General features: G+C 42.6%; 1 protein-coding gene across 2 annotated transcripts in view; it reads left to right on the top strand.

Annotated features, from left to right (window-relative positions):
* The first annotated feature begins 2327 nt into the window (after nt 1-2327).
* C1S (complement C1s) overlaps nt 2328-11686 on the top strand; it is a 16734-nt gene continuing 7375 nt past the window's right edge. Inside the window, exons 1-10 of one of the 2 annotated variants that reach the window (XM_019627701.1) lie at nt 2328-2521; nt 3378-3542; nt 3772-3979; nt 4172-4349; nt 5207-5332; nt 5773-5972; nt 6176-6329; nt 6691-6806; nt 7691-7769; nt 8289-8417. In XM_019627701.1, coding sequence (XP_019483246.1) covers nt 3520-3542; nt 3772-3979; nt 4172-4349; nt 5207-5332; nt 5773-5972; nt 6176-6329; nt 6691-6806; nt 7691-7769; nt 8289-8417 — 1213 coding nt within the window. In that variant the 5' untranslated portion in view covers nt 2328-2521; nt 3378-3519. Of the gene's footprint in view, nt 2522-3356; nt 3543-3771; nt 3980-4171; nt 4350-5206; nt 5333-5772; nt 5973-6175; nt 6330-6690; nt 6807-7690; nt 7770-8288; nt 8418-11686 lie in introns of both variants that reach the window. The other variant, XM_019627702.1, reaches the window with a different exon arrangement.

Below are 11686 nucleotides of genomic sequence, written 5' to 3'. Positions count from 1 at the left end.
ACACTTCAGCTTGTGATTCTCATCCACTGGGGCTGGACGCTAGATGCTGCTTGCAAATACTACCTCCTCCTCCATCTTGCTGCAACCACCACTGTCTCCAGAGGCTCCACAGTCCCTGCTTCTTGGCATCACTACCTCTGAATTCAAAGCCTAGGCAGTTGCCTCAGGTGAAGAGAACTTGAGTGCATGGGCACCTTCTTTAGAGCTGCTAGAGTGGTGACGGACACACTTTCTGCACTTGCATTTTCTCTCCTGGTAGATGAACTCTGTTCCCAAGACTTAGATAATGAGAAAGTCTCCAAATGTGGTAAAGACATTCAAATACTAGGGAGCCAAAGGGACAATAAATGATCATCTGCCTATCTACTGTGTGAATGACACTGCTAGACATGGTGGCAATACAAAGGTGAATTGGGCCCAGAACCTGCCCTCGGAGACAGATAGGCTTATCATTCTCTTCCTTTTAATGTTTACATTTATTTGGCACCATAGTTTGCAAAGCTCTTTCACTTCCATTGTTTCATCTGATCCTTCTGACAGCCATGTAAGGTAGGCAGAACTGATATTATCTCAGTTTTATAGTTGAAGAAACTAAGAAGTTAGGTGAGAGCCCAGAGTCTCTCCACTGGTGAGTGTCACCGATAGGACTTGGAGCTGTCTTCTGACTCCAGGCCTACTGCTGAGTCTACTGGAAGTAATGCACGTACACAAACCGCATGCTTCGTGGGTCCTGAGGCTCGTGGCTCCCCTCACCTTTTAACACTGCTGAAGTCAGAATACATCTCGTGATCAGTAGTGCGCTATAGTTTAATTGGTAGCTTTTTATTTCTAGACATCTGTAAAATAAGGGAACATCTTCAATTGATGGAGTTGTAGATTCATTGGAGTGCAGTCACTAAGATAGGGCTAGAAAGTGATAAGGGACATAAAGGAGAGCTGGGAGATCGTGGAAGGCTTTGTGGAGGACTGTACAGGCCCACCATCCCTTGGTTCTGTATCTGCAACTGTAACTTCCAAAAGGCTCTAGAAACAAAGCTTTTTTTTTTTTTTAAGATTTTATTGGAGAATTGGGTGTGGGGGGGACAGCGTTGGGGAATCAGGGAAGGGGAACAGACAAATTGCTGTCCTTTTGTTCTTCAGTCTAGTTGTGGAGGACGTCGCTTCACTCGCCCATGTTGGCATTATGATCGTTGCGCTCTTCCCGCCTGAAGCAGTTGCTTGCCGGCCATTGGACAGCCGCTCATGGTGGCTCACGGCAGTTCACGCTGGCTGCCAGCCACTCACGGTAGCTCACGGCAGCCCACTGCAGCCTAGGCTATCCCCGGCCACTCATGGCAACCCAGCTCCAGGTCGAGCTGCTGTTCACCATCTTAGCTGTAGAGGGCGCAGCATTACTGGCCCTAATGTGGGATCCGAACCGGGTCCCTGCTGCTCAGAGCTGGCGCTCCCAAGCCAACTCTTATCCAGCGCGCCACTCAGGTGGCCCTGGAAACAAAGCTTTTATTTATTTATTTATTTTCAAATTTGGCACCAAAATTCATTTGGTAACAAAACCTGACTTGATGTGAAATAATTTATAATTATAGGTAATTTATAAATATATAATTATAACTAAATTACAATTTCAGTAATCCCACTTACTATGATGATCAATCTGTTTAGCTGCAGAAATATTAATGTTTGATAATGGTGTGTTATCCCAGCCTTTTGAGGGGAGAGAGAAGAGGAGGTGTTATCTAATATTGGGTCCATGTACTGCACTTTCTAAAATCTGTAAAATTCTGAATTTTGAAACATATCTGGACCTAAGGATTATGGATCAGGGACTCTGGCTTGTATCTGAACTGGGGCTTGATTGGTGGGTAGAATTTAGATATTTGGAGATACGAGGGGATTTTAGGAAGAGGGGAAAGCCTCATCTCATACCAGCTTGGTCCAACCAGTACATTTGCTTTAAAGACAGAGGAGACCTGTGTATCTGTTACTTATTCATAATTCATACACAACTGGAGGGTTGGACTTTTTGGGTTTGGCTCCCCCACCCCTCTGCCCCGCCCTGCTTGCCTCCCTCCCCCTCCTCATTCATCCCCTCCTTTTCCCACAAATCACCTGACTTCTCAGAAAACTCTGTAACACACCCTTTGGCTGAAAAAGAGCATTAGGCAATCGGTGAAATTCCCCATTCCTCCTTTCTCCTCCTGTAGCCCTAGATAGAGGAATCTCAGGCCTGAGAGAGCTATGCAGTTCTTGTTTCAAAAGCAGAGGGAGCTCCAAGGCTGAGTTATCTTTTCCCTGTGTCGTGGTCTCCCAGCCCCCTCTTGTTTAGGTCAGAGAATTTCAGACATGCACACTGGGGTAGAGAATCATCTGAACAGAACCAGGACAGGGAGGCCAACGGAGGTGCCTGAAGAGCGAGCGTCCAGGTCCTGTGCTTCTCTCCCTGGGAGCCGGCAGGGCCGCCCAGCATGCCCGCTGGCAAGAGAGAAGGGACTGACACACTTGCTCCCATCAGCTTCTGAAGGTAAAGCCTTAAAAATGGAGAGCAGAGCTTTGATGGAGAGAAAAAGAAAGGCATAAAACTTCACATATGAAGGTTTCAGGCAAAGACGGAGGGCTGGAAAGAGTAGAATAAAGAGAAGGCAAAATATAGACAACCTGTTTCTCTGAGGTTGACCCCATCCACCCTCATATTACCCCACTACCTACCACTGTTTTCAGGCTTAGAAACATTTGGTAAGACTTTTCTAGGAACTGTGGGAAGATGTCTTTCTGGTAAAGGGGGAGAAAACCCCAGAAAATTAGTACAGAAATTTGAGGGAATACCTTTCCTTTCCTTTTAGTTTCTTGCCATTCAGCTGTCTCTTTTCTTCTTCCCCGCCCAACCCTGTCTCAGACCACCTCTCCCAAGGTCCCTGCCTTACCCTAGTGAAAGAAGCTCATTGGGAGCATCAACAGAAATGTGTGCAATAGTAAACATAGTAAAGAGAACTGATTTGAAGTGATGGGGTGGTTATTGTCAAAAGAGGTGGGGGAAATGTCAGGTGGGTGGTCATGGTGGAGAAAGACGCCTGAAAACGTGAGTGGAAATGGGGATATTGTTCTGTGAGGGCGGGAGAGAGACTGATAGAGTAGGGGTGGAGGTAGCGGGTGAGGGTGAGAGGGGAGAACGGAAGGAGGAAGAAAACTGGGAGAAAGTACTTATTCTTTTGGAGAAAAAGTAGGGGTAAGGTCCAGAGAAGCAATGGGAGAGGGGTAAGACTTAGTTTTAGTGTAGAAAATTAACTGAGGTAGAACCAGGGAGGGTGTGAGAGGATAGGTGTCATATGGAGATGATTATTAATATGACTCTGTTTAAGTTGTGTGTTATTATTATGAAGGTGACACTGAACCCCAGGTGGCCCTCTACCACCAAAGCAGGTGCCTGTGTTTGTTAGACAAATAAACCAGGCCTGCCACCCTTTAGCTCCAAAGTCCAGAGGTGCAGAGAGCCAGGACCAAGAGACGTGCTGCTCACTAGGGATGGACAAATTGCCAGTGATGTGGTAAGTGACCATGAGTCTACAAAGGACTCCATTCTCTTCATCTTCTTCAGAAAACAGCTCAGATATGAAGGCTGGGTTTTGGTTTGACCTCGGCCCTTTTTGCTTTATTCCAACTTAAGATTCTCTTCTACGTGCTGTTGCCCTTCTCCCTGTGACAAATACTGGAGCTCTGCACTAGTTCGCGCTGGTACTTGTGTCACCCTCATCTCCATTTGCCTTTTTTTTTCAGGTGCATTGTCCTGTTTTCCCTTTTGACATGGGTTTATGCTGAGCCTACTATGTATGGGGAGATCCTGTCCCCTAACTACCCCCAGGCATACCCCAATGAGATAGAGAAATCTTGGGATATAGAAGTTCCTGAAGGGTACGGGATCCACCTCTACTTCACCCATCTGGACCTAGAGCTGTCAGAGAACTGCTCATATGACTCAGTGCAGGTAAATTATAATAAGCACATACAGGATAGAGCTGGGGTGGTCAAATGAGAAGGATATAGTGCCACAGGCATACAGTGAACTAGAACCAATTAGTCCTAAGATGGTATGTGTTCTATCCTCTTCGTCTTTTTTTCTCTGACCTTCATATCAAAAGATTACTCTTTCCTAGCTTCTTTTTGACTCTTCTCTTAGATAATGTCAGGAGACTTTGAAGAAGGGAAAATCTGTGGACAGAGGACCAGCAAGAATCCCAACTCCCCAATTGTGGAAGAGTTCCAAGTCCCATACAATAAACTCCAGGTGGTCTTTAGGTCAGACTTCTCCAATGAAGAGCGTTTCACTGGGTTTGCTGCATACTATATTGCCATAGGTAAGGCTCACCCTTCTCTATGTGATTCATTGATCCAGCTGAAAGATTAGGAGCAGGACAAACATTGAGCAATTCAGTGGATGAGGATTCTGTTTACAACTCTTATGAAGTGTTAAGTTGGCTTGGTTCCCTTCATGAATTGCCTTTGTGAAATTCAAACACATGATCATATCTTAGTGGTGATGATAATAATGGTAACAATAGATAATAAATAGTAATTTATTGAAAACCACTATGAAGTGGACACTGTATTAGGAATTTTATCTATATTAATTTAATCTTCACCTCAACTCTTCAAGGTAGGTATTATTATCTTCATTTAAAGATAAGCAAAATGAAGACTAGGAAAGTTAAAAAACTTGACTCACACAAGGAATGTATGATATTCAAATCCATTCAATATATGGCAAAGAAACCTTTAAATTTTGCATGCTTCTACACCTATCTTCAGGTTAAAATAAAGTTAGAACATCTCATAAAGCCAAACTATGGTTTAGATTTCACAGAAGTGCCATATCCTATAAAGTAATAAATGTACTAATTGTTCCTCCCTGTAGAAGATATATGATCGTGCTTAGCTTGCAGAGTGTTTTCTTTGGAGCTGAAATGCTATGTTTCTTAGAAGGGTCAAGGGTCTCTGGCATTGAGAGCTCCCTTATAGTTTTGCAATGATAGGGCACAACTCTGGAGTCACATTTCAGGAGAGTAATCGAGAATAATACCACCCTGAAATGTGATTCATTGAAGGCCTTTAAGCAGCAGGCCTTTCTTACCTTTTCTTGCCCTTGTAGTTTTGGGTTTAACCTCATTCTCCCTTCTAGGTCTTTGTCTTTGACCTCAATCTTTACTTTTTGTAGATGTAAATGAGTGCACAGACTTTGCAGATGTCCCTTGTAGCCACTTCTGCAACAACTTCATTGGTGGTTACTTCTGCTCCTGTCCCCCAGAATACTTCCTTCATGATGATATGAAAAACTGTGGAGGTGAGCTTGACACCAAGAGGGTTGCATGATCCCTGGGATTTGGAATGGCTTGAGATTTTAGTAAGGGCTTTATTTACCTTTCCAATTTTGATTGGCCTCAGCCTTGATTTTTCATCTATTCTTAGTTACCCATAAGCTGAGAGGGAGCCATAAGAGTGGAGGAAGACAAAGTTATAGGGTCAAGTTAATTAATGGGAAAAGAGAGATAGTCTGTGAAGAGTCTATCTGGGGCTGTTCATGATTGTGCAAGGCTCTATCATAAGCAATGTGATGGAAACCTAATAGGCATAGGGTATCTTTACTAATATATATTGGTTGTGTAATTGCTGCATATAGGCTCCAGTCAGGGACTGTCAGTTCATAAGAGGAATCATAGAATAGGACAGGAACGTCTTTGCTTGAGCCAATATTTGATTTCTCTTTCTCTTTTTCTTTCTTAGTCAATTGCAGTGGGAATGTGTTCACTGCACTGGTTGGGGAGATCACAAGTCCCAATTATCCCAACTCATACCCAGAGAACTCGAGGTGTGAATATCAGATCTTGTTAGAGGAAGGGTTCCAAGTGGTGGTGACTGTGCGGAGAGAAGATTTTGATGTGGAACCAGCTGATTCAGAGGGCAACTGCGTTGACAGTTTAGTCGTGAGTGATGGTTGATTAGTTTTTCTCCCAACTCAGACAGAGAGAGTTCTCCTTGAAGACAAATTCTCTCTCCTTCTGTCCCTTCTCCCCTCCCTTGTCTTATCTGATATTATTTTTATTTACCTCGCTTACTTTTATCCTTTCCATTTTTGCTTCTTTCAGTTCTTTCTCTCTTCTGATTTCATAATTTTGTGTCCTTTCAGTTTGTTACAAAAGACCAGCAATTTGGTCCTTACTGTGGTGATGGATTCCCTGGGCCACTAAATATTGAAACCAAGAGTAATGTTCTTAATATCATCTTCCAAACTGACCTAACAGGGGAAACAAAGGGCTGGAAACTTCGTTATCATGGAGATCGTGAGTAATCTAAAAGTTGCTCTGTGGTTGGTGGTACCAAAGTCCCTGAACAATGTAAAACCAAAGCAGGTAGATTGCTGTATGGATAGGTATCCTGAGATACTCCCCTTCAAAGCAAGATCTAAGTCTGTTAGTGGTGGCTAGAAATACATCAACAACTAGGAATACTTCAACTGGACTTGTGAGTGCAGACAACTTGGGGACGGTTAGTTGGCAGTGCCATATTATTTTAGACATCTATTGGAATGTTAGGAATCAAGATGGAGGGTGACTGAATGATTTTATAAAGTGTGAGAATGATGTGCATAGAACAGAGATTATCTACCTATTTGGTAAAAATTTTTTTCCTATCTTTTCCAAGCAATCCCCTGTCCTAAAGAAGTCACTGTCAATTCTGTGTGGGAGCCTGAGAAGGCAAAATATGTGTTCAGAGATGTGGTGAAGATAAACTGTTTGGATGGGTTTGAAGTTGTACAGGTAAAGTACCATAACGGGCTTCTCCCTAGTCCTTAGGTCAGGATGAGCATACTGAAAAATTGTTTACTAAATGCCCTTGTTTGAGCAAGATATAACACCTTCTCCATTAACAGAGCAACTCAGGGTCTTTAGTCCTCCCTTGTGAGTTATGGGGCTCTTTCGCCAGCTTGGCATTCTGTTTCTGCCTACAGCCTTCCTGGGGAAGGGGAGCTGACATGCTGGGGCAAAGTTGTCTTTTAGCCCCAACTCCTGGGTGCTTTGGGTAATTCTGTTAAGATGTCCCCAAGCTTCTTGTGAGGATTCTTCCTTGATCCAAAGCCAGGGATTGATTCCATTTTTTAATTTTTAAAAAAATTTATTTTATTATTATTATTTTTAAAATATTTTTATTGGGGAATTGGGGGGATGGGAACAGCGCTGGGGAATTGGGGGAAGGGGAACAGACAAGTTGCTGTCGTTTTGTTCTTCAGTCTAGTTGTAGAGGACGTTGCTTCACTGGCCCAAGTTGGCACCATTATTGCGCTCTTCCCGGGCAAGGCAGATCAGTCGCCGGCTTCTGGACGGCCGCTCACTGCGGCTGCTGGCCGCTCACGCTGGCTGCTGGCTATACATACGGTAGCCCATGGCAACCCACTGCCACAGGGGCTGCAGCCTACGCCGTCGCCAGCGACTCACGGCAGCCCAGCTCCAGATTGAGCTGTTGTTCAGCATCTTAGCTGTGGTGGACAGTGTCACTGGCCCTCATATGTGGGATCCGAACCGGGGCCCTCTGGCGTCCCAAGCCAGTTCTTAACCATTGCGCCACTCGGCTGGCCCTCCATTTTTTTATTTTGATTTTCCATAACCCTTCTTATAAATTAATGGTGATGTCTATCATTCTCCAGGGGAGTGTTGGCTCAACATCTTTCTATTCTACTTGTCAAAGCAATGGAAAGTGGAGTAATTCCAAACTGAAATGTCAACGTATGTATCTTTTAAAAATGGGACTCTTGTTTTTCTCTCAGAGGGGACTGAAAGATCAGTGCATCAAGATTCAAATGCATGGTTTCCTCTTAGGCTTGTGAGAATGGGTTAGGTTTTTGCAGGGAAGTCAGTCATGGAGTCCCAGCCCTGATCTGGTCTGAGGCCAGCCTCTCAGGTTTCTTCCAAAGAAAGGGGCTGTGGGATTGGTAGAGTAAATAGCACCATAAGGGTCCATTCCTGGCTTCTGCAAGGGCTTTCACCAATCACTGAGAACCAGGTTCCTCCCTGTAGCTTTCAAGGGGCTATCTGAATTGGCAAGGCTCAGTGGGCTTGGAAGTTGAGTGATGTCAACTTCCCACAGAGAAGCTGGTATGGGGAGAGTCATCCAAGGTGTGCTTATTGATGTGGGAGTGGGGAAGGAGTGAGGGACATGGCTGGGAAGATGTAACTGGCCTAATGACCAATGACTTCGTGGGAGAAAGTGGTTATTCTGACCATCACTCTCTTGCCTTCTTGTAGCTGTGGACTGTGGCTCTCCTGAAGTCATTCAGCATGGTAAATTCGAAGATCCAGAACATACTTTATTTGGTTCTGTCATTCGATACACTTGTGAGGAGCCACATTACTACATGCAAATTGAAGAAAGTGGTAAGTTTCTTTGATTAGAGAAAAGAGAAAGGGTAAGAGTGTTAGAAGGTGAATAGCACAATCTTTTTGGGTTGGAGAGAGTTTGGAGAGAAATGAAGAAGATGAGGTGGACTTTGTTCATCCTCTTGGCTAAGTCTAAAGATATTGTTTTCATATGGGCGCAGGGTCGGTTCTATAGGATCATTCATAGTGAATCATAGGAGGTCATCTAGCTCAGTTTCACAATTATGGCAGGATTTCCCCCAACAATATCTATTTTCATGTGGTTATCCAGTGTTTTACCAATCATTTAATGTAGAATCCACAGGAATAATGCTTCCAGCTTCAAGTCACCATACTATGATGACTTTCTTTCTTTTTCTTTCTTTCTTTCTTTCTTTCTTTCTTTCTTTCTTTCTTTCTTTCTTTCTTTCTTTCTTTCTTTCTTTCTTTCTTTCTCTCTTTCTTCCCTTTCCTTCTTTTTCTTTCTTTTTAAAAATATTTTTATTAAAAATATAGCTAACATGCAATTTCATAATTATTCAACATTTATATACCTAAAGAAGTAATCACCATGATAAGTCCAGCAACTATCTGACACTGTACTATCCTATTTCAATATTATTGACTGTATTCCTGATACTGTATATTACATTCCCATGAGTTGTTTGTTTTATACCTGGAATTTGGACCTCTTATTCCCCTTCGCCTTTTCCCCACTTAAAAAAATTTTTTTTTTAAATTGGGGAATTGGGGGAAGGGAGCAATGTTGGGGAATTGGGGAGGAGAACCAGCTAAGTTGTTCTTCAATCTTAGTTGTGGAGGGCGCCAGCTACCATCTGGCTGCCCGATGGCAGCTCGTGGCCTCTAAGCTCAAAGTGCTGTGTTACAATCTTAGTTGCAGGTGAGTGTGGCCACCATCCCATGTAGGAGTTGAACCAGCAGCCTTGTTGTTAAGAGCGCACACTCTATCCACTGAGCCATTTGGGTGGCAGCTCAGCTCAAGGTGCCCAGTTCAGTCTTAGTTGCACGTGGGCGTAGCAGCCCACCATCGAACAGGCAGTTTTGCTGTTAGGAGCATGTGCTCTCACAAGCTGAGCCATCCTGCCACCTGTTGGCAGCTCAGTGGCAGTTCAGCTCGGGTGCAGTGTCACTGGCCCATGTGGGAATCGAACTGGCAGCCCTGTTGCTCAGAGCTCACGCTCTTAAGCAAGCTCTTAACCAACTGAGCCACTCGGCCAGCCCTAAAAATTTTAATTACAATTGAAATTCAATACTATTTTATATTAATTTCAGGTGTATAGTATAGTGGTTAGACATTTATTATATATAATTTAAGAAGTGATCACCCTGACTAGTCTAGTACCCACCTGGAACTATACATAATTATTACCATATCATTGATTATAGTCCTTATACTTTACTTTACATCTCCATGACTATTTTGTAACTACCAATTTTACTTCTTAATTCCTTCACATTTTCCACCCTGTCCCCCAACCCCCTCCCATTTATCACCCGAGCAAATCTAGTACCCATCTGATACCATACATAATTTTTACAGTAATCGTATTGACTATATTCCTTACATCCCTATAACTACTTTTTAACAACCAATTTGTACTTCTTAATCTCTTCCCCTTTTTTCACCCACACCCTCAACCCTCCTCCCATTTGTCAAATATCAAAATGTTTTCTGTATCTGTGAGTTTGTTTCTTTTTTTGTTTGTTTATTTTGTTCTTTAGATTCCATATATAAGTAAAATCACACTGCATTTGTCTTTCTCTGTCTGATACTCCACTCAGCACAGTACCTTCCAGGTCCATCCATGCTGCTGCAGATGGCAAGAATCCATTCCCTTCCATGGCTGAGCAATATTCCATTGTATATATGTATCACCTCCTCTTTATCCATTCTTTCATCGTCGTCAAGCTGCTTCCACATCTTGGCAATTGTTTTCTGAAATTTTTTTTTAATTAAAGTTAATTGGGGTAACAATAGTAAAGTTACATAGGTTTCAGGTGTACAATTGTAAACAATGTTGCAATGAACATATGAATGCACAGGTCCCCTCGAAGTAGTATTTTGGGTTTCTTCAGATAAATACCCAGAAGTGGGATTACTGGGTCCTTTTTTTTTGTCTCTTGTTATAGTCTTTGTGTTAAAGTCTATTTTGTCTGGTATAAGTATTGCTATCCCAGCTTTTTGTTTGTTTGTTTGTTTCCATTTTCATGAAATTTCATCCCTTTACTTTCCATCAGTGTGTGACTTTCAATCTGAAGTGAGTCTCTTATAAGCAGCATATATAAGGGTTTTGTTTTCTTGTCCATTCAGCCCTCCTATGTCTTTTTTTTTTTTTAGAAATTTTATTGGGGAGCAGTGTGTTTTTTCAGGACCCATCAGCTCCAAGTCAAGTAGTTGTCTTCAATCTGGTTGTGGAGGGCGCAGCTCCTTGGCCCGTGTGGAAATTGAACCGGCAACCTTGGTGTTATGAGACTGCACTCTAACCACCTGAGCTAACCGGCCGCCCCCTTCCTATGTCTTTTGATCGGAACATTTAATTCATTTAAATTGAAAGTAACTGTTGATAAATACAAGGTCTGACAATTAAGTTTGTGAACTTGTTGCAACAATGTTGCTAACCATTTTTTGATATCAGGGACTATGCATTATGAATTTGTACCAAATGGATAAACAGTTATCCATTCAATATTTGGAAGTGCTGAGAAGGCTGCGTGAAAAAGTTAGACGACCTGAACTTTTCTCCAACAATTCATGGCTCTTGCGTCATGACAATACACAGCACTGTCTATAAGGGAGTTTTTAGCCAGTAAACAAATAACTGTATTGGAGCACCCTCCCTACTCACCTGATCTGGCTCCCAATGACTTCTTTCTTTACTCAAAGATAAAGGAAATATTGAAAGGAAAACATTTTGATGACATTCAGGACATCAAGGGTAATACGATGACAGTTCTTATGGCCATTCCAGAAAAAGAGTTCCAAAATTCTTTGAGGGGTGGACTAGGTGCTGGTGTTGGTGCATAGCTTCCCAAAGGGAGTACTTTGAAACTAACCATAGTGATATTCAGCAATGAGGTATGTAGCACTTTTTCTAGGATGAACTTAATTGTCCGACCTTGTATGTAGCTGTTGCCATTTTATTATTCATAATTTTGATTTATTTTTCCATCTTAAAGAAGTCTTTCTAACATTCCTTGTAATACTGGCTTGGTGATGTTGAACTCCTTTATCTTTTTCTTGTCTGGGAAGTTCTTTATCTGTCCTT

This window comes from Hipposideros armiger, unplaced genomic scaffold (genome assembly GCF_001890085.2).
Source record: "Hipposideros armiger isolate ML-2016 unplaced genomic scaffold, ASM189008v1 scaffold_739, whole genome shotgun sequence".
NCBI classification, from domain to species: domain Eukaryota; kingdom Metazoa; phylum Chordata; class Mammalia; order Chiroptera; family Hipposideridae; genus Hipposideros; species Hipposideros armiger.
This window is presented reverse-complemented; position numbering and strand designations above follow the sequence as displayed.